Source organism: Mangifera indica, chromosome 10, assembly GCF_011075055.1.
Source record: "Mangifera indica cultivar Alphonso chromosome 10, CATAS_Mindica_2.1, whole genome shotgun sequence".
Lineage (NCBI taxonomy): Eukaryota > Viridiplantae > Streptophyta > Magnoliopsida > Sapindales > Anacardiaceae > Mangifera > Mangifera indica.
In genome coordinates this window covers 6,285,067-6,308,738 of record NC_058146.1, presented here as the reverse complement: position 1 = coordinate 6,308,738, position 23,672 = coordinate 6,285,067, and the positions used below count along the sequence as shown (strand labels likewise).

At 32.5% G+C, this 23,672-nt stretch overlaps 1 protein-coding gene across 11 annotated transcripts; it reads right to left on the bottom strand.

Moving 5' to 3' along the window:
* Window positions 1-1,062: 1,062 nt before the first annotated feature.
* LOC123228099 (protein TRANSPARENT TESTA 9-like) lies at window positions 1,063-22,894 on the bottom strand. Of its 11 annotated transcripts, XR_006504608.1 has the most exons (22): window positions 22,652-22,883; window positions 22,045-22,096; window positions 21,883-21,959; window positions 21,663-21,796; window positions 21,303-21,399; window positions 21,027-21,084; window positions 19,905-20,013; window positions 19,677-19,797; window positions 19,385-19,574; window positions 17,970-18,310; window positions 17,379-17,473; window positions 17,184-17,239; window positions 16,008-16,070; window positions 15,686-15,826; window positions 14,726-14,831; window positions 14,486-14,560; window positions 14,348-14,400; window positions 13,542-13,698; window positions 13,271-13,437; window positions 3,309-3,621; window positions 1,910-1,959; window positions 1,063-1,430 (listed from the first exon to the last, which is right to left on the bottom strand). XR_006504608.1 is itself a non-coding variant. In XM_044653315.1 (21 exons), the coding sequence occupies exons 1-20, from the start codon at window positions 22,702-22,704 to the stop codon at window positions 3,340-3,342; spliced, it is 2,427 nt and encodes an 808-aa protein (XP_044509250.1). In that variant the 5' UTR covers window positions 22,705-22,883; the 3' UTR covers window positions 1,063-1,430; window positions 3,309-3,339. The 11 variants fall into 11 exon arrangements, 6 of the variants coding, with proteins under 6 accessions (XP_044509250.1, XP_044509252.1, XP_044509251.1 ...); XM_044653315.1 differs by lacking the exon at window positions 1,910-1,959; XM_044653317.1 differs by lacking the exon at window positions 1,910-1,959 and having other exon boundaries at window positions 1,063-1,383.
* Between the last annotated feature and the right edge of the window lie 778 nt (window positions 22,895-23,672).

Sequence of the window (23,672 nt, the reverse complement as noted above, 5' to 3'; positions counted from 1 at the left end):
TTTCATTTATATTTAGGTGTGTATAGTAAAGAAGAATTGCACTAGTTTACTCCTCACGTGGTCAATGAGATGTTTCATATATGTGTCTGTGTTAGGTGCCATCCAAAGATGATTTTTAGTTAGTAGTTTTGTAGTTATGTATGCATTGAAAGGAGGAATTGCGATCAGATTCTTCGTGTAACAGGGTATCAACGCTCAGTCAACCCAAAGTTTAACTAACATTAGGTTATGTTCAATAGTAGTAGTAAATATCTAGGATGTCATTCAATATACTTTCACACGACATCCAAGAAGCTAAGATTAGGAGTTTGGTATCTAATCGATACCATGAACTTAGGACTAGTCATCCAAGATGATAATGCTTATAGAGTTAGGCATAAGCTATATCGTAGATTAGTCAGATGGCACCTAGGATGCCAAAAAACACTCGAGGGTAGACCACATGTTACACAAGAATACTATTAAGCTTAGGAATGCTAATTAAGGTTATTATATTAATGGTGTCTAATAGATTACCTACTTACTAAATGTTGTAGCACTCATACATTCCTTTGTTTGTGATTTTGCTTGGCATATGAGGTGAGTAGCAAGTATGCAGGAAGTCAGTGGTTTAGATAGAGAAGCTTGCATGAGGAGGGGGGTTTATGTCATTTTTTGTTCTCTTCTGGTTGTGTATTGGATTTTTAGTTGAGACCAAGTATGAAGTTCTGGACATTTCATTTAAGGATTTGGATTGTAATTCAAACTTACTGACAATTTGATTTATGATTTATGCAAGAGGTTTATTTAGTATTTTATAGACACTTTTTTGCACGCATTTAAATTTGAGTAGTATTATGTGCATAAACAATGATATATCACTATGTGATTGAGTAGTTTAAATTAAAGATAAATCAACATCTAATCACATGATGATATATCATTGTTTTTACACAAAGTTATGCACATAGTTTTATTGATATATTATACTATGAGTTAAAGTTATTTCTATTGCATGAGTTTAAGTATAAATTTTAAGTCAACATGTCTTTTCTAATCCATATTACCTTTGAGAGCATGTACTTAGACAAGAGTATTACATTTATGGTATCAAATGATGATTTTGGAATACAAAAAGGTGATTTGATATCTTGATACATATAGATACATATAGTTCCTCATTTATACTATGTACTCGTATGATTAGCAGGTGACAAGCAGAACAAAAAAAAAAAAAAACAGTGGAATAAATAATGAAAACATAGGACCCAAAGAGTCAGGCTTATAAATCACAAATAATCCAAAACCTTCAACTGTTTATTCTTCTTGAAGAGTGACCGTGAGAATAAGAGCAATCGGCAATATTTTTTCTCAGTCAAAAAGCTTCCATCTTTCTTTGTTGGCCTAAAAAGACATACAAATAATTTGAACAAATAAAGCAATCCCATTCCCTGTAATTGCCAAAAAAGAAGTGTTTGAACACCCAAAGAGAAGAAGGGGAGGAGGAGAGAAAAGAAAAACATTTACACTTTACTTACAACACACCCTAACCCCTCATCACTATAAGGTTTTAACAACTTTGTTTAATTTAATCAAAGCATTAATTATATAACTGATTTAAAAGTTAAGTGATAATTATTATTAATTAAATTATAATGTGAGGATTTGGACATCACTAAAAGATGTGTGCCAAAGTGGAAGTTAATAGATCATCTTTCCTCTTCTTTCACTATCAAATCTTAAATTTTTTTTTTCCATGGGAACACATTGTACTGATCAGGGCACTTGACTATATAAAAATTTAAATTAATCAAAATTAGCTTCTTTTTGTTAAAGCAAAGCACTCCGTTTAAATATATTATATATATAATAGAAAAGTAAAATAATGGCATTATCTACTCAAAAGGGCCGCTCATTTTTTGCCTTTAACCTTCAGCTAAGCATCTTCCTTCTACGTGGCCATGTGGGTGAAAGCAATACCTTGAGAAGACGAACAAAATTCATTGTTTGTGAGAAAAAGAGAATAATATCACCTATTTATTTATTTATTTATCCAGACTTTAAAGGATTTACATATAGAGAGAAGAAAAGAAAGTTTGTCTAATTTTGACATGACAGCTTTGTTAATGTAAAGATGATGGAATTACGTACCGCACACTCCTTTTCTCAAAAGTTTAGATTATTTTATTTATAATTAGTATTAATTATTCGGGGTTAGTTATCTCATTGATGATGTATATCAGTCGTGTTTTCTGCATTCACATTGTTTTAAGATTCTGTTTTGTCAAGTATGTGTTATTTTCTATTTTCCCTTTGAATTTCGTTTCAGTCCACTTAATTAGAGAAGCTCAAAGTATTGAATTGTCTAGTCAGATAACTACTTTTGAATGCACCTAGAGGTGTGCACAACGCAATTCATTACGGTTTCAAAATATTTTTAAAGAAAATTTAAAAAATAGTTTAAAAAATTATAAATTATTTTAAATTTTGAATCAAATCAAATTAAATTAAAAAATACAATTTAAATTGATGAAAATATTCCACTTCTAAATATATATTATTTAATAAAATAACTTAAATTATTATTTTTTTAAAACATAGTATAAATATGTACAATAAATATGAAATTAAATACAATATATTAAAAATAATAAAATAAATATTAAAAAATTATACATCTAATTATTTATTAAAAAATTCTTTCTAATATAGTTATACATACGTATTTTAAAAAAAATATGATTTACTGTTTTGTTCGATTTAAAAATTATCCAAACCACACTCTAAACTGAAAAAAAAACATTTTAAAAAATTTCTAACTCAAACTAGACCATTTAACAAATTCAACCAAACTAAATGAAACTATAATTTTTAAATAGTTTGGTTCAATTTTATGATTTGAACTAAATTATATACACCTCTATATCTATCTGAAAAGCCAGGTGAAAAAACTGACCCCCTTTATGATTTAAAACCATATAATTAACAATTTTCAATACTAACCAACTCTATATATATATGTATATAATATATATAAAATATTTTTTATCACTTCAAAATTATTCAATCAAATGTTATCATATCAAATTGTATAAATAAGTTTGTATATATAATATTACTCTAATATGAATGTGAATATTATTTCTTTAGCAAATAAAATAAATTCATTGCTCCCAGAGTTACGCCTTTGCACTAGTTGATTAATTACAGAAACTTATTATTTTACATCTCTTCCTAATATATTGTACAAAATGGTTTGGTAACAAAATTAAAAGCAGGAAGAAATATAGAAATGAAAGAACTGAAAGTATAGTGGTCAGTAAACTAACCTATAACCCCTGCCCGGAGAGGAGAAGAGCATCATCCAGCTTGATTATCGAACAAATTTTCAAGATAATCATTTTGTAGGAAAGGAGAAAGTATGCTCTCAATATGGGATCTTTGTTTACGAGTTTCTTCGAGTATCAACATGCGAGTAGCCTCACAAGCCTTGTTACTGGTAAAACCAAGTGTCCATCTCCCGTCTACTCCGGTGTCAGACTTCTTAGCATTGAAACCTCTAGTTTTACTTGCATTAGATCTTGGGTCAAATTCTCTTATCCGAAGATGCAACCACATTGGATGGTCCTCGTCTATCTTTGGCTGTTTCAAGTGAAAAATAAAATGAAAATGTTACAACAGTGACTATATCTCTAACCATAAGACTTCCAAGAATATCACCTGAAATATTCAGCGGCTTAATTTTTTATATTCAGTGATGATACAATTTGAAATCAAACAAAAGAAAATATTACACATCTATGAGTTTCAGCGTATCATTTGACCATAACAGACCAACTTTATGAACAAAAGTGAATAATCATATAACCCAAAAAAAAAAAAAAAAAGAAATCATAATGGCCTGTACATGTCTACATAATAGCTGAAAATTACTGTAGCACTCCTCTTGAATGTCAAAAAAAAAACACAAGGATCTTTAGTGGATATCTGAATGAATATTGGAGCTAAGAAAGTCAACTCTAAAATATGATTATCCTAAGTTGCTACTGCAGAGCCAGTCCCGTTTATGGATCTCTCTGATGAGTCGCTTTGTTCCCAGATTGTATCACTGGATTGCTGCTCTAAATAACTGAATTCTATTATGTGAGGGGAATCACAACACTCCTTAAATAACTGAATTCTATTATGTGAGGGGAATCACAACACTCCTTAATTTCAAAATGCTACCATGCAGAAAATAAAGTTGATCCAGATTATCAACGTCAACTACCGCAAAGTAATTCAACTTAAAAAAGATAAAATTCTTCTACAGGTAATTAGAAAATCAATTATGAAAAAGAAAATAAAAGACAATGGAAGAACGAGATGGAGATTGAAGAAATTTCGTGCAACATGAGAATTGCAAATGGAGTTATAAGCATATTTTCAAAATTAAGGGGGATCAACGAATATTTTGAAATTAATTAGAAGTGTTGGAATTTAATTTCAAAACATTACAATTTAACTAGTGAATGTCTTTTGATTTCTACAAAGACTTTACATATTCTAGTTTATCTCTAAGAATTCTTGTGATGAATGTGACAGACTTTAATTCAACAGATTAATAGTTGTATCTTGAGTTTCCTAAGCACTAGTATAATAGGGTTCATTTTTTACCTTTGTATCAAAAGGGAACTCAACACAGACTCTCATGTATCAAGAGGGAGTTCAACGAAATCTCTAATGAATAATCTCCTTCATATAATTTGGTAATTTAGAGCTCTGCAGTAGCAACTCAGATCAATCATATTCTAATGTTATTTCAATAGATATTATCTGGTCGGATTGTTGATAGGATCAAGCTAACTATTATCTATGAAGTTTTAAACTGTTGTAGGTTTATCCTATTCTATTGTACTATTCACTTGTCCTTGCTTGTCTACATAAGACCATGCAATGTAACATAAATAATGTATTAAAAAAACATGGAAAAAGAGAATACAAGTTTTTTCATGGTATTAGAACCAAGTTTTTTGTTAGGATTCCTTAATTTTAGGGAACTAAATCCTAATGTTAGGATTTCCTAATTTTAGAGATTTGACTCCTAATTTGATTTATCCTAATTATAATTGGAATATTATATTTCCTTTATTAGAATTTCCTAATTGATTAAGGATTAGAAATTCTATCTATATGTAATCTTTTGCTATTTTATCATTTTTCTGGCCCATAAGAAAAATGGCGAAAAAAATGATGACAGGAAGAGCAGTCCCATCAGATCTTTCTCCACCATCCAATCCTACACATTTTGGATCTTCATCTGATCAATCGAAGATCCAATCCTTCCTAAATGTGCAAAGCATTGGTGATAGTCACACACACCATTCAGATATCGATCCATATGCAAAATGAGAAGAATTATAACCCATGGTCTCAATCCATGAAGCTTATTGCTGAAGGAAGAGGAAAGATGGGTTATCTTACCAATACTGCAAAGTCCCTGAAAGGATGATCAGAGGTATGAGAATGTGAGGTTGAAACAGAATGGTTATGGCCTAGCTAATTAACTCTGGTGGAGGAGATCAGCCAAGTTTATCTGCTTTCCCCTACAGCCAAAGACATTTAGGATATTACTAAAGAAACATATTTTGATCTAGGTAATTTAGTACAACTATTTAGATCAAAGCTCAGGGAGATGAAGCAAGGTCCAGTATATGTAAATCGCTACTACAACTCTTCAACTAAGATTTGCTAGGAATTAGATTTATTCTATGTGAGACAAAGTGGACTTGTTCACAGGACATTATAAAATACACAAAAATGCTTGAAAGAAAAAGAGTTGCAGGGTTAAAATCAAGAGTTTGATGAAGTTAAAGGAAGAGTTTTAGGATAGGAGCCTTTTTCTTCTATTCGAGAGGTATTTGCTAAGGTAAGAAGAGAGGAACAGAAGAAGAGTCATGATGGTTGTCCAGGGCAGTGGTGGTTCAAGCACAATTCAGGAAGCAACATCATCTGCCCTGGGATCCAAAGGCTCAAAAAGACAACATAACAATGAGCAAAGAACTTTAAGAAAAGAAGGAAGAGAAAAGAGAAGTTGGTGTTATTATTGTCACTGGTCGAACCATAATAAAGCTAGATGTTGGAAACTTCATGGTCGACCCCAGAAGAATAACTGAAAGGTTTCATGTTGATACAGAAGAACAAACAAGTATAAGCCCTGTCCCATTTACACAATGGTAGTTGGATCATTTTAACATTTTTAATCAGACTAGTTCATGTCCTCTTGTAGAAGTTGATAGTTCACAAAAGGGTCTGGCATGTGTGTCTCCTATAGTTCAAGTTATAAAGTCTTAAAGATTAAGATAATTAATGGGTCTCTATATAATATGGTTGGAAAGGAAACAATCCAACTATTAATATAATTATATTGACCTCTGTTTTGCATGTTCCTAATTTGCCTATTCGGCTGTTTATCAACAAACTCACTGAAAAATTGAACTGTGTAGCTAAGTTTTCTGATTGTTCTTGTGAATTTCAAGATCTATACTTTCACGGAGGCTGTTTTGCAATGAAAGAGAAAGAGAGGGTCAATACTACTTTGAGCATTCAGATCTGAAGGAAAAGCCCTGGAATCTAAAAGCCAAAACTAGCAAGTTTTATGTGATTCTAATAGGGCTATTCAGAATCACTCAATACTTGAGCTGACCTAATATCCAAACGAAAAAACGGGTAATTGAATAACCAGTTTGGATATCGAGTTGTACATGTTCCTAAGCTAGTTTTAAAATTTGGTACAAATTTGACATTGTTGGAAATCAGTCACTCATTCCAAACCAATTCCCTAACATTGGCCAATTTTTTATTAAACAGTAAAACTAAACTCTCCAACTAGTAAAAGAAAACAGAAAAATTATATAATATGCTTTACAGTGAACACCCAATTGCACCCTAAAGGTTTTTTCCACTCAGCAACTTCACCAACTCTCATGTCCTGTTTTTCTCTAAGGCCTCCATCTTTATATTCATGGCAATTTTCCAATTCCTATCACCTAGTGACTCAGAGAAAGTCTTAGGTATGAGAATTGTGTCTAGGTTGGTGAGGAAAGCTTTATGGTTAGGGGATAAGTGTTTGTAGATCAGGAACAAGTGCAAAAGATGTTTGGTGCATGTTCTAATACCTAATCGAATGGAAATAGGAACATCTAAATCATTTGGATAGGGATTTTCAATTTCAATAGATTTGGGAGTAGTGTTTACCTCAACAGTTTTGGAATTAAAACCAAATTCAAGCGATTGAACCTACTCAGGTTGAGTAGTTGGTGCCTTTCTCCTTGAATACACTTGTAGTGGACAATTCATATCTGATTGTTTTTTCTTTATCAACTCTTATGACTAAATATGAGAAATTGACTTTGAGAAAATTGGAACATTAAGAAACTTGGACTTAAGTAGAGTAGGAGATTCATAATGAGGTAAAGTAACAGTATGAGGCACAAAGAGAGTAGAGATTGAAATCGAAGAGATTGAAGAAAGGAACATGAATTGTCCTTCTCTTCCAAAAGTAATATGTCCCCATAAAGAGGACTAGTTAAAAAATGTTCATTTTCAACAAACATTACATTGATAGAAACATAGAAGTAATTTTTCTGAAGGTGACAACACTTTTAACTTTTTTTACTATAAGAGTAACCAACAAAGATGGATCTAGTTTGAGTATGGACATATATAAAGGACACACAACCAAAGATTTTAGGGACTAAACCATTGAAGATCCTAAAGGTAGGAAAGAATTTTGTAAGAAGTTGAATTTGACTTTAAGAATAAAGGCTTTTCGAGGGTAATTTGTACATAAGATGGTTAGCTGTCAAAACTAATGCCCCCTAATATTGTTTTAGAACATTATTCTGAAACAAAGTTGCTTTTGTAATGGCTAGAAAATGTATGTTTTTTTCTTTCAGCAGCTTCATTTCGTTAGGGTGTATTGACACATTACGACTCATGAATTATACCTTTTTTTAAAATAAAAAGCTAAAGACTGATTGAAGAAATCTTTTGCATTATTCAAACGAAATTTTTTAATTGCAAAATTTAATTGTTTGGATCATATTGTAGAAGAATGAAAAAACAGGTCATATAGTCTGCAGCTCTTGAGTCAACTAGCCATGCATTTGGGTGGGTTATATCCAAAGCATTAAGTGCATGAGAAAATAAAGAAATACCTGTTAAGATCATAATACAACTACTTGTTTTGAGTGGTTTCTCAAATGACTCCAACAAACTTCTCAATTTTTCAATCTCTTCTCTATTGAATTCAACTATTCTTGAATATGCTTAAGGACATTTTTAGTCGTTTGATAAGTATTTGTCATGTTTGTTTGTCCCTTCCCCTTTGATTGTCCATTGTTAAGAGATTTACCATAAAGTTTTCAACACTTGTCTATCATGTGACAAACCTTTTTACAATACTTGCACCATAAAGTGTCTTTATTGTCTAGCTTCAATGGGTTAAATTGCTTCTTGGATTCATCAGAATATCGATCTAAACCAAAAATTTTTGCATCTGATACCTTAGATGCCAAGGTTAAGCTTTACACAATAGGTGACTTAAGCATTACTCCCTGCTTACCTTCTTTAGCACGAACAATGGCAATGATTTCATTTAAAAAGGGAAACTTGATTTCTTAAGAATTTGTACTCGAAGTACATCTTAATTTGGAATCCTAACCAACAAGAAAATCATAGATTTTGTCCTATTCAACAAACCTTTTGAGGAGGGATGCATCATCACTACACTTCATTTGAATTCACTTATAATAATTCATCTCATGTCATAATGTCTGCAAGAGATCAAACTACTCAGCAATTGAACGAGTTCCCTATTTGGTAAATCTGGGCAATATCACAAACTTTTAGATATATAATTTTGATGGCCTCCCAAATCTCTTTGGTAGTACTCAGGAACAAAATAGTATCACTTATCTCTAACACCATCAAATTCCATAGCCAAAACATCACCATAGAGCCTTTTTCATCCTGAGCTAAAAATTTTGAATCCCTTTTTTTAGGTCCAATTCCAAGTGTATGACTCACTTTGCCTATTCACCTTACAAATGTGTGAACCAATTAAGACCATTTCAAATAGTTCTTTCTATTCAAACTATACGATGTCTAGATGTTTTACAACTCAGTGCTTTGAATTAAGACATCTCCTCCAACGAATGTAGTTGTCGTTGTTGTTTTTATATGCTGCTAGTCAAGTTTGTGTTCGCATGGTTTTGTGCTTTTAAGAGTGATATTAGGAAGGGTATAGGTTTAAGATCAAGAGAAAAAAATGTCCAGTCCCAGAGCAATGAACCTATGGCTCTTATACCATGAAGGGTAAATTAATCTCATTATTCTTTAGGAATAATCCTAGTTTATATACAATTGATAATATAAATATAAACTGGAAACTAGAAACTCATTGTGGAAACTAGGAACTAATTTGATTGACTTTCCTATTAAATTAGTAACAATGTACGATTTCCTAAATAAGATGAAAAATTGTATTTCTCAACTGTTTTAGGTACCCATCCACAAAATTATCGCACTATTCACCAAAGTTTTAGTGTGGAAACTCCAAAACAAAGCAAAATATATAAACAAAAGCATAGACATCTACTAGAGATGTCTGGGGCTCTAATGTTAACTATGAATATGTCGCACTATCTTTGGGGAAAGGTTGTCCTAACAGCCACTTATTTGATCAATTTGTTACCAACTTGAATGCTAAATTTTAGGACTCTAGTTACTGTTCTTACACATTGCAATCTTGATTACAAGTTTTTTAATTGTCTTCCTATTAAAAAATTTGGTTGCATTGTTTCTGTGCATCTTTCACCTCCTAATAGAAGAATTTGGATCCCAAGTGTGTATTTGAGAGATATTCTCGTACTTGCTAAGTGTTTTTGCCTTCTTACTAAGAAGAATTTTGCATCTAATGATGTGACCTTTTTGGAGTCACAATTCTATTTTACCAAGACTCCTCTTCAATGGGAAAATTTAGGTGTAAAAGAGAATTTTTTTTTGGATATATCTACGTCTCTGTCATTCATCCCAAGTATACCAAATCCACATAATTATATTTCTTCTTTTGAAATAAATTCCACCATATTTGAATTGTATAAGGGTCTAAACACAGGAGGAAGGTTGACAATTTAAATCAACATGAGCTTAAAATTTATTCTAGAAGTCTAATGCTAACAGTGATAAACAACTCAATAACTCTCATTTCCGGTCCTCTGAATGAGGAGTAGAATTTATACAGTCTTCACAATCATCTTAACCTACACTATCACTAGATACTATTCTATATAATGAAAAACCAGTGAGTGATGACAGTAGTTATCTCTCAATTGCCATTAGAAAAAGGGATCAGATTTTGTACATTACATCTTGTGTCTATGTATCCTATGACAAATTGTCACCATGTTTCCGTGTTTTGTTATGAATACCATTAAAAACTAGTGGTACCTTAGTATAGGAGGTATTCAGTGATTACAAATGGAAGGAGGTTGAGCAAGAAGATATGAGGGCTTTGGAGAAATACGGAACATGAGAACTGGTCAGTAAAGTATAAAGCTAATGGATCTATTTAATGGTAAGACACGTCTAGTAGCTAAGAATTTCACAAAAACCTATGGTGTATACAATGAGGAGACAGTTTGCTATAATGGCTAAGTTGAATACAATCAGGGTGTTAATCTCTCTTGCAGCAAACTTAGATTGGTCTATACAGCAATTGGGTATAAAAAAACGTCTTCCTAAACCGTGATTGATCAGTGGAAGTATTCGATCTACCTCCTGGTTTTGCAGTGAATACAATCAATCAAGTAAATAGACTAAGTACTTATCTGGGTTAAAGCAATCTTCTCAGCTTGGTTAAAGAATTTTACTAAGACCACTAAGAGCTATGGCTTGTTGAAGGTCAAACTAATCACACCCTCTTCTTCAAACATAATGAGGGTAAGATTACTATCCTAATAGTCCATGCAGACAATATTATTTTTATGGGAGATGATCTCGGTGAAATAGTGTTGGTGAAATAAGTGCTTGTGAATGATTTCAAAATGATAAACCTAGGACATTTAAGGTCTTTCTGAGGAATGGAAGTGGGCCAGCAACAAGAAGGGTATTTATATATTAAAAAAAAAAAAACATTCTGGATCTTCTATAGGTGATGGAATGTTACAGTGTAAACCTAGTGATACACCTATTGAGCATAATTTAAGGTTTGATAGTATTGATAGGAATGCATCCATGCAGAGAGTTAGGTTAGGTATCAAAGACTTCTTGTCAAATTATCTATCCTATAAAAGACAGAACGTAGCTTTTGTTGTGAGTGTTGTAAGTCAACACATGCACAATCCCTAGGAAATGCACTCGGAGGTTCTGTTTCGAATATTAGAATATTAAGGTACCTTAAGATGACTCTTGGTCAAGGTGTGTTTTTTGGAAAGAATCTTGACATTAGAATTAAGTATTCACTAATGCGGATTTGGCAGGGTCTGTGAGTGGTAGAGATCTACTTCAAGCTACTATATGTTTGTGTATGGTAATTTACTTACCTAGATTAGTAAAAAACAAGTTGTTGTGGCTAGAAGCACTTTCTAGGCTGAATTTAGAGCTGCAACACAGAGAATCTGTGAAGTTTAGAAGACTTCTAACTGAGCTAAAAGCTGCGAGTGAGGAGCCTATAAAGCATTATTGTGATAATAAAACAACCAGTAGCATTGCACATAATCATGTGCATCATGATCGGACTAAACAAGTTGAAATAGATGGACACTTCATCAAGGAGAAACTAGAAAAGAAGATTTGTGAATATCTACTTTCCTACAAGTCAACAGATATATCATATCCTTACAAAGGGAGTACCTAGAAAAGTGTTTGAGCAACACTTCCAAGTTGGGAATGTTGGAGATTTATTCACCACTTTGAAGGGGAGTGTAAACATTATCAAATCAGGCTGTTGATAGGATTGAGCTAGCTCTTATTTAGAAAGTTTCTTAAAATATTTTAGTTTTATCCTATTCTATGGTTATCTGTTTAGATGTAGCTAGTTCATACAAGGCATTGCGATGTAACATAAATAATATGCAAAAAAAAAAAAAAAACACAAAACTATGAATATCATGCAAGTTGATATGGCCGAAAATCCTACAACGTCTAGAGGGCCAAACAATAGGCCAATAACATTTGCGAAATCAGAAATTGACCAAATCCAGACCATACAAAGTGGTAGTAGAAGTCTTGATTCAAAGTAAATGGTGCAGAACATGAATGTTTTCAAGGAACCCATATGTCCTACCCCTTCTAGTCTTATAAATTATTTATCTGAACTTTCCTCTTAGCTTCATAAGTCCCTTGATGTTGGGCTTATACCAGACACCTATGATCAGGTCTTGTCTTCATGAATTTAGAGGATGCTTCACAATCCAATGCTAAACAAATAACATTATTTGACAAGGTTTTTTGAAACTATATTGTAACCAACCAAAAAGTTTGAGTAATTTAATATAATTTCATTGGCCTAGATGCTTCCCTCTTAAACAAATTGAGTAGCTAATTGTCTGACAAAATTTTCCACTTCCCCCTTCAATGCATCTAGCAAAACCAAAAACTTTTAGTTCTCTCTAAACCATGCAAGGTACCTTGAGGTGCCTCTTACCTTTTGGCCACCCAAGAGCCTAAATGCTTGCAAATGAGCCAATACAGGAACTGACATTGACAAGATTAAACCACAAATTGAGTAGGTAGTTGAACATACCTTTCCCTTTATGGGACTTTTGAGTTTATAATAGAGATCTGCAAAAGTCCTACATTGGAAAGGCACATATTCAGCTACTCACTCCACCCACTAAAAATACATACTCAACCCAAATCTATTGTCTCACATAGGTTAGGGTAATATGAACTACTCACTCCATGCATTATAAATAAGCTTCCTTATTTTATTTCTCGTAGCAAATAAGCTTTTATACATGTTTTCTTTTATTAGAAAATATAAATTAAAAAAATTAAAAATAATTTTTTATAATTTAAAAAATTGGCACCAGCTCGAAAATTTTCAAAACCATGGCCCGGGCTAGATTAAACCGAGCTGACAATCAAGCTCAAGCCAACTCCGCCCGAATCCAATCCTACTGACTACCATGGGCATCAGAAAGCAACTTCATTTTGTGATTAGACTGATACTATGCATCTCTAAAAAGTTGACATCAGTAGTCACAAACACATTTTGACTAACAGATTTACCAATATCAGAACTTACACTCAAACCAGCCAGTGGAGCAATAGCAATTACAACACCTCGTTGACTTCGAAAGGGATGCTTCTCTGCAAGAATCAGTTTGCCAGATATTCCTCTAGCCACAGGTATCAGGTAGATATCCCTGACCCCAGCATTGGAGAAAGCAATTCTGCATGGAAATCCAGATCCTGCAAATAGTACAAAAGATTGACAAAGTGCAAATGAATATTGCATGACCCTGGAAAACATTTTGAACAGTCAAAATGAAAGATGTAGTGCACTGATACCCAACCTAAAAAAACCTCTGACCCAAAGCTTGCAGATGAAAGATCTAAGGATTGGGATATTTCAGAATCTGTGGCAGGACCACTCATTAAATCTAGAAAGGGGTTCTCGGGTAAATTTCCTTTGACAATAAATGTCTTCAGTTGAACATGAAAAGTGAAAACCTATAAGAAAGAGGACAATGAGATCTACTTAGCAGCAAATTGTTGCAGTATAAATGGTAGTGTTTTCTTTTTTTTTAGCATAAATAGCAACTGCAAATAAATGCTTGCAATATGTAATGATACATTCACAGAAAAAGTAAAAACTGATTTAAGGAAAAGATGTACAAGATTGATAGATGTAATGTGTAGACCAAAGAAAGCATGGGATGCACAGCACAACAGAGTCTTTATCCATTAATTTTGTATAGCTGTGTAAATAGATTGTCATAAATAATGAGAGGAAAAGGCTTCATATGAAATGTGATGAAAAGTAGCTGCTTTAGAGCGTTATTTTAACTTGATCATTGTTTCTCAGTTCCTCTCTCTGCAATACATGTAGAAAAAAATAGAACATGAATATTTTTGTTGAGCTCTTCCCAACAACTTAAGCTTTTGAGTGTCTGATTTACTTACAACAGGTATCAGAGTCAAGCTAACAAAAAGACATCGTATTTAATAACTAATCAATATTTTAATAAATTATAAAAATTTTATCTGTATTTGCCATTGGATTCGTGTTTATTAAGTATTTTCAACACATGTATCGCACCGAGTTAGAGACAAAAGATTATTTTAGTTAAAAAAAGCTGTAATTGTGAACGATAAAAACCTTCACTGCATCAACCATTGTTTCCCAAGAAAATATGGAAGAAGTTCTACTGCCTGCAGTGTGTATTAGTCATGAAGAAAGAAAGTTAATCCAATTTTGAAAATAGGAACCATAAATCAACACTAAAATGGCCAATACCATCAATTGTTTGTTGGCAGACAGCAAGCTCAAGCAGGAACAAAGGATCTTTAGATTGCAATGCTTCCTGAAGAGCTGTACACAGCATTCAATTAGATTTAAGTGTCTGAAATAGAAATATCTAGTAAGAAATATTTTCCCTCCCATCAATTCATCATTTTATTCTCTTCACTTAAGATCACCGCTATAGAGTTCTATATTTTTGCTTCCCCTCCAAAGTCAAGATTCTCTAACTCATACCTGATTTACAGTTTGCCCATTCATCCTTCAAAGTTTCAAGGATTTGATCAAACCAGCATCCATCAAGTTCTTTCTGAAGACGTTCACATGACCGCAGATATGAAGTCTGTCAACAGGAACTAGAAAATGTATAACTTAAGATTGACAGGTAATAATTGTTTAATCAGAAGGAAGATTTATTGCAAGGCAAGTGGAAGTGTTCATATACTATTTAGAACTGAACGACAAAGCATAATCAGTTCTGTACTGATTTCCACAGCTCAATTTTTTGCAACATGAAAGGAAAATTTCATATTTATTCAAACAAAGAGGCATATACAATACACCTGAATTTGGCTAATAAAAAGCCCTCTGACTCATGATACTTTGAATACAGAAAATCCCAAACCAAAAACAAATTTCAATTATACATTTATAAACTGAAGAAATTTGATTTATATATTTCGTGAGGTTTCTTCTCAATCACTGCAGAAGAAAAGTAGTAGAATATATGGCAGTCCACAAGAATGCATGATTGACTGGAGCAAACTAGTGCTTAACACTTCAACTTCTGTTCAACATTTTATGAGATATTTTATAAACATTGTTTTTCAACACATTTATTAATTCTAGCTAAAAACTGTTACAAACTCTGAAGCAACTTGGTGTAATGGCCAGTGTTCGCAGCAAGAAGACACTAAGAAAACCAAGGAGGCATTCTATTGTTTCAGATAAGAGATCAAGTAAAGAAAGGTCATTACCCATACAGGTCTGGCCTCACCACTGAAACCAGACTCCAACACTAGTTGGTATGAGACTTAGCACTAAACATCATCTGGTAAATATCCCACAGTGACAATATGCATGTAAACCGAAGATATTAATTTTGACAAAAACAGATGTAACTATGTTTACAGCATTAAGTCAATAGAAAATACATTTATATTAACTTCAGTACATGCAATTTCATTTGAACCTCACATCGAAAAGCTGGAGATGGTGATCATTGAGTATGTTTCCTTGAAAAAGAAGAAGCTTCCGCAAGATCCACCCAGCATGCCATTGTATTAGAGCACAGAATGGTGGTTGGCTGGCTAAAACCTTCAATAATGCATTTAAAACCTGTTAACAATAAAAAGATGATGAGTGTTCATGACATTGTCAGCTCTAAAGAATCAGGATGTGAAAGCTCCAGTTAATAAAGTTATTGTCAGATTAACATATCCTGGTGACAGATTTACACTTGACATATAAAGATGCATTTTAAAAATAAACAACACCAATTGTCAGATAAAGCCCATACCTGAGGCATAAGTCTTCTGAGGATATTGTTTTTTCCCACTTCTGAAGCTGATATATCATATCTCTGAGAAAGAATGTATCAAAAAGTACATTAAAAATTGTTCCATAATTAAAAAAAAAAAAGAAAACTATCATATCTACAAAGCTACAAATAAAATTAGAATACACATAAAATATCACATGTTTGCAAGATTTGACAGACTGAAATCTTAAAAAATTCTGAAACTAATTTATGCAATATACGAAAAAGAAAAGGCTGCAGGAACATAACCAAAAGGTATATATACTACAAAGAAACTCAAAAACCAAAACTGCAGGCACATAATTAAAGATAACAGGTTCAAATGTCATCTAAAAGATAAAACATACAAAGTGATCTAAACACCGGTTAATTAGGCTTTAAAGTCTAACCATAGTATAGACTATAAACATCTTTGTAGACAAAAATCGTATCACATGGAAAAAATGTTAAAATGACCAATATGGTACTACTAATCCTTCACATGGCAATTTCAAGAACCTTGACTAAGTTCATGTACAAGTACCAAGTTTCTGTGGAAAATGTATCAATTATTAAAAAAATGTAGAATGGTAATTCATGCACTTAAATAACAGGTCACTGGAATCATTTGCTAAGTATAATACTGAAATCATCACAAGTTTGTAAATTCACAATCCTAATATTGTCTACTTTGGGCCTAAACTACGTTGTTTTTTCTATAAGAATCACCCAAAAAGCTTCAGACAACTTGAAAAGAGAATACGCCGAAAGCCTCATGTTAAATCTGCCCGGCTTATTCTATTCTCTAGCCCACACCACAAGGGAGCTTAAATACCAAGTTGAGTCACTCACTCCCATATTATATACTATTGTCACTCTCAATACAACCCAAACAATTTTGTTTTTAGAATCATCCAAAAGCCTTCATATTATTTGAGAAAGAATTCTAAATATAAAGGTAATGTAGGATCAACACCTCTACATCATCCATCTCGCGCTTTTTACCTCTATGTTTCAAGAGTCTTGGACCTTGATTGTTACAGTTTGTTTAGATTTATAATTCCCGTGAATGAAAGATTCTTTTGCTTCCACCTCAATTTGTTAAGAAACCTTTATTACATGAATATGCCTAGCAAATATCAAACAATTAATTGAGCTTGTGAAATGATTATTTACCATTGTATCTTGCATTTCGCTTAATCCAATCGCTGAAGACATCAAACTATCAAGATCTAATCCAAAAAAGACAGAGAGATTGAGAGAGAAAGGAAAGAGCGCAAAAAAGAAATGACTATATAAAGTAAGAAAAAACATATACGTATATGCAAAAATCACATTATATACATTTGGATGCTATTTATCATAAAATACCTTTATTTTCAGCTAAAATAAGCAATAAAAATACGGATGCAAATAATAGAATGTGATTTTCTGAGTTAATATATGCCAGAATTCCTTTCCTGCACCTGATAAGAAATTGAACATAAGTACAGTAGAAATAAATTCACATACTTTCAAATAACACAGTAAAAGAAAATAATTATCTGCCTCCAAATTATTATAGCTGGATATCAGACACATTCTAATTTGCTATTTGACTCAGATATCAAATCCAGGCCAATCAATGCTCAAATAACTGCTTATTCTTCCTCTTTTTAGGTAATAACTAAATTCTCGATTAGCACAAGAGAAAATGAACATTGGACAACACAAAGCACAGGTGATAGTGGGCAGAATAAATAAACACATCATTCAAGCATATTTTAGACTTAACTTTTCATGCACTGGCAATAGATTGTTAAGATCTGAACCTCCAGTTACTAGATACACATGCCACCACCATATCTTGGACACATTTTATAGGATTAGACATCTCAAAGTCATTGAGCTGTCAATCTTTAGTATAAATTTTACAATCAATACAAGAACAACCCAAACATCAATACAAAAACACAAACTAACCTTTCTACACATGTATCACCATCCATGGTGATTCTATCTGAATCAGAATTAGATGATGTAATTGCTTCCTCATGTGCAGATAGATGGTTTCCATTCATGTCTTCTTCTCCTTTAGACTTGAGAGAAAAAAATTTCGCAATTTCCAACTCATGCAAAAGGTTGTAAAAAGAACATGCATCAGTACCATCAATTGTATCTCCTTCAATAGCATCTCTGATACGTAAGGCCATATAAGGAAACAAAAGCAAAGCAGCTACAGAGTTAATCATGTTCTTTCCACCAACAACTTGAAGAAGCTGGGAAACTATATACAGAGAAGTAGCTGCAGATACATGAAATTCCTGAAAAAGTAATCAAACAATAAGTTCTGAAATGACAAAATACTTCCAACGAGAAATGATTTTGGATTTATTATAGTAGGCTAATTTTTGTTTCTTTCTTGGTAATAGTTAAGTTTTTGGAGACTTAATGAGAACCCCAAGAAAACATCCCAAACTTTTACAGATAAATCCATTGGAAACTCCATGAGAGAATCTAGTAGAACCACATCCAAACAAGGTAAATATCTATATATTCAACCTTCTGTGCACTACTGCAGATTAGTAACATACTGTTTTCAACAAAAGAAAGATATTCATAGTCAAGAGTTTCATATTGGCTTGGCATCCATGGCATTTATCCAAATCATAAATTAAACAATGTTTATTTTGATCAGCAATCATTTATGCAAGCATGGAAGCTCTTATTAATAAAATGTATTCCAACAAATGGTTATGAAAACATAAATGGACTAGCCGATAGTACTGGTTTGACCGGGACTAAGGCCAATTTGGTTCGATTGAGCGGTTTAATGGCTAAGAACAGCAGTTCAACCAGGTAAACCGTGCCAATTCCCAGTTTTACCCCAATTCACAATCATGCTAATGTCAACACATACCACGTTGACGTTAGTATGACGTCATGACAAAGCCAGCATATGTCATGGTGATGTCAGCATGCATTTTGCAATATTTTTTGCAAATGTTGGGACAAAGTCTTAACATTTGCTAATACAACGATAGCACTATAGAACCACTAATTTCATTTGTAAAATGTTATACATATATATATATATATATATATATATATTATATATATTATATATATATATTTAAAGCATGTTGGTTCCCTAGCTTGACAGTCATTCCAAGTGGTCGGATCAGGAAAAACTCAAACTAGGCCTTTGACTAGGTCAAGGCCCAATTTGATTATTAGAAAATTGGCCAAAAACACCATACTCAATCCTAAATTCTTCAGCCAAGCTACATTTAGATAGTAATGCCACCATCATCTCAAATAATATACCCAATCCTATACATTATTAATTATTCAATCAAAACATTAAAACAAGGAAAAAAGCTGAGTAAATATCTCACATTACTCTGCCTCAGTTGCAATGAGGGGAGCAATAGAGGAAAGACAAGTATGTTGAGAAGATCCTTGGTGACGGCTTTACTCAAATGAGACTCACTAATAGAAAGAATATCCTTAAAGTAATACATATCATCAACAATTTTATCACTTTCCAGAAGTATATCTCTTTTCTTTTGATCAGTATATGTTTCCCTGCATCAAAGTAGTTTTCCTTCAATAGTTATTTATGCATCCAACAAGCAAAGTTAATATTTGTCATGAAATAAAGTTCAGTAACAATTGATAGCAGCTTACTGTGCAGCTTTGACAAGGCCATCAAGATGAATGCATTTCTTTCTTAAGCTATGAACCAAATCTGAAAAGTATTTTGAGGCTGGAGGAGTTGTCACAAACTGATAGACCATGTCATCGCTAACTGCATAACCAAAAGGATACTGTTGCAAAATACCAAAAATATATCTTATATCCTAATTTTATGTATCTCTTCTCTTGGGAGAGCATAAAAATATAACAATTCTATACCATTAAATATGTTAAGTGTTAATGCACGTACAGCCGTCTGAATCATTTTTTCCCCGTGTTGGGCAAATTTAAGAGCCTCAGTATACAATGGAAATGAAGTTACAGCATCCTGTAATCAGTGATAGACATGATTAAAAAAATATAACTGTTTCTATGGTCAAATCAATATAATGAGAAGAACTGGTAACACAGAGTCATACTCAAGGGAAAAGCAAGATCCACTGTCACATGCACAAACTTATAACTGAGATCAATCTATTCTGTTAACAATAATTGGAAATGAATTGAAGGAAAGGGAGAGAAATAACCATTTGCTAAATGGCTTTGACACAGAGATCCTAAAATGATATGTCCATCTAACTTAGGGACAAAACTATCAAATGTTAAAATGTATATTTAAAAGGCACAGGTTCCCCAGTGAAAGTTGTATCTACAGAACTAGAAAATAAACAGCCTCATATCACAATTTCATCATCACTCATCATATTCAGCCTTTTTCCAAACCAAAAAATACTCAGCAGCTAATTAGGTTATATAAACCAGTTTAAGTCCTCCATTGTAGTTCCACAGAGATTAACTTCACAATTTGTCACAAGGAAATCCTATGTCTAAAGCTGCACCACCGCACCTCAGGGGACAAGTTGAAAACCAGTGGCCTCCCTCTCTAGCATAAAAAAATGGGTTCACCTACCAAATGCTTGAACAAAAGAAAATTAATCCCAGGAACCCCTGTTGTTTTTAAACATCATGGAGAGCACACGTTTCTGAAATTTACCCATCTTTTTTAAAGCATGTGGTGGGTCCATGATGTTTTGGCAAACCTAAAGGGGATCCCTGAGCTTTACCCAAGAAAGGATGTGTAAAAATTACTTATTTCATGCTTCCAACAAATCAAATTGATCAGCATACCAAAAAATGTCATCTGATTTCTTATATTATTAAAAAGATAAGGGGATCGAGGAATATTACATAGAACTAACAATTCAAATGCCTTGACCTAACTTTGATCACCACATCAAGACAAACCACATTCCTAACTACTTTATAACATAATTATACCAAAAACTGAATGGCGTATTAAAATGTTTACAGAATATCTCATAAAGATGAACTTTAACTTACACTATCAACCTTAACAAGAAGACAGAGGGTGTCCCTGTTAATTTTGTTGCTCACTGCTCTGATTTACAAAACAAATAAAAGAGAAGGATGAGTAAAAGAAAAGGAAGACACGAAACGCAGCACGAATTGGTCAGAAAATTTATTTCCCTACATAATACTCAAACCAAAATGGCCACAGTAAGAAAGAAACAAATTGCAAGTATCTAATCTTGAGCAAGGATGAAAATCAAACTGCTATCCTATATAAATTTATGAAGAGAGAGAAAATATCAAAACCTTAAGAAGGACATGTAATATGGAGCCAGGTCTCCTGCCTCAAATTCATACGTATGTTCTATGATGTTGTTGATGTAGTCATTACTTAAACAATAGTCTGCATGATACAATAGGCACATGCATCACCAGTATTATACAAGAAATAGGAGTAACAGGTAAAGGATCAAAGTGAAGGACAAGAAGAAAAAACTTTTAGCCATCTCTCACTGTATGGTGGAATTTGTGTTTCAAAACAATCATTGCTTCTACAACCTCCCTCCAAAAGCCAAGTGCACATCCACAAGCCAATATATAGGGTGATAAAAAGACTCTACATATTCAAGAAATTTACCATAAACATTAAAGGAACTTGAATCTTACATATTGCATGTTCACTACCCATGTTTTGTATCATTATACTCAAGTATTGAAGCAATGGTGCCTCAATTCTTGAATTTCTACTGATCTTTAAAACACGGACAAACTCTGCCAGAACTTGATATTCCATAAAACATCTGCTCAGATCAAAACATAACTCCGATGACATCATTGCTTTAGTGAGAAGCACAACCACACAAGTAGTATCAAAAGCTACACATACTCGAAAATCATTGGATCTTGCCGATCACCATATGTAACAATCTCCACTATGGATTGTAGTAGATCAATGACGACTTCCTGGAGGAAAATACAAATAAATAAGATAATAAAAAGATGTTAGTGTATAAACCATTTTCTTACATAACATGAAAGCTAAAATTACCCGGTTATGCCAGTCCACAGCTTTGATCTGTCGCAGTTCATTGATCACATATCTATATCCAGAAAATAAATTACAATGATGATAAAGACAAAGACAATAACCACAATGACGCTAATGACAATTACAAAACTAGAAGCAACAATCAAAAAATTCATCAAGGAAAAAAATTAACTACAATAATGATGGTAAACACAGCAAATTTATCCTCCATTTTACTCTTACTTTCTCCCTAAACCAAAGAATGACTCCTTTCTCCGAAAACACACATTACAGGTAAGAAGCAAATCAACTTCCCCAAATTTATTCTATCATATAAAATCTGTTTCTCCACTTCAATTGTTTAACTAAAGTGATCAATTCTGTTTCAGTAACATTTAAATTTTAAAAATAAAATAAAAAAATTGAAAAGACAGTTAGTGACTCAAAATAGAAAGAACAATGGTCAAAAAATTGAAATTCAACAATCAAAACCTACTAAAGCCCCAAAATGATTCCAAATACACGAATTATCAAAACTAAAACAGCATATCGCACATCACCAACTGCTTAGAAATTAAGAGAATAGAGTATAAATCATGAAAAATTCAAAGAAATTTAGTAAAGTTACTTGAAGTGCTGGAGAGAGAAGCGATCGATCGATCGCCAAACAGAGCGCCACATAGTGAGAATGAGAGATCAAAATGCAGAAGTACAAAACAGCCAAATCTCGCAGTTCAGTGCAGTGCAGTGCAGTAAAGATAATTTATTCATTCACTGAAAATGTTTTTTTTTATCATTATTATTATTTTGTAAAATGGTGAGCGCGCAAGTCGTATCAGGTTTGGCCGTTTGGTGGCGGTTATAGGGTTGGACTTATGGCAACAAACCGTCAACGTTTTATACATGGTGTTTGCTTGATTTGATCTGATTTTCCCTTCTAACCTAACGGAGAACGCTAACCAAATAATGCCTCGGAAATAGTTTTTTTTAAATTAAAAATAAAAATATTTAAATGTGCTTTAGAGTTGCATTATTTACACCACCTCTTCCTCTTTTTTTTCAAACGCCATTTTGAAAGTGTATACCTAAATATTTACACACTCAAATATATTATTATATAATTAAATTATTTTAAATTAATAATAAAATAATATATAATCACATAATAAAATATTTATATATTTATATATAAAAAGTCTAAAATTAATTTAGAGCTATATTATATTCAAATAATTGGAGTCTCTAAACTATTTGAAGATAAATTATCCAACGTTTTATATGTCATTATCTGTAAGCCATTATAAAAGAGTGAGATATGTATATGTCTTCTCTCTAATTCTAAATTATTGATATATTTTTCGTCATCAACAAATATACATAATTTAAAGTCTTATATAAGATAAATTTTAGTAGCATTCATTAAAGTTTTTGGCAAACTTGAGTAAGTTTATTATAAATATGTGAGAATTTAAAACGAAAAACTAATGAATATAGAGCAAAAAAAATATATGTAACATTAGAGTTTTTACGTCATTCAACTTAATGATCGGTATAACTATATCAACAATATTTTTGTTAGTTTTTTATATAGTAACACAAGAATGATACTCTTCCTCTTTTCCAATTTTTTTCTCTCTTTCATTTTTTTT

What these genes read in the sequence shown, in the direction of transcription:
- LOC123228099 (XM_044653315.1), bottom strand. Translation starts at nt 22,704, where the DNA reads ATGTGGCGCTCTGTTTGGCGATCGATCGATCGCTTCTCTCTCCAGCAC. An exon ending in TTCTCTCTCCAGCACTTCAA is followed by an intron (nt 22,097 to 22,651) that starts GTAACTTTACTA and finishes TTCTGGATATAG; the next exon opens with ATATGTGATCAATGAACTGC. An exon ending in GGTGATACATGTGTAGAAAG is followed by an intron (nt 17,474 to 17,969) that starts GTTAGTTTGTGT and finishes ATTTCTTATCAG; the next exon opens with GTGCAGGAAAGGAATTCTGG.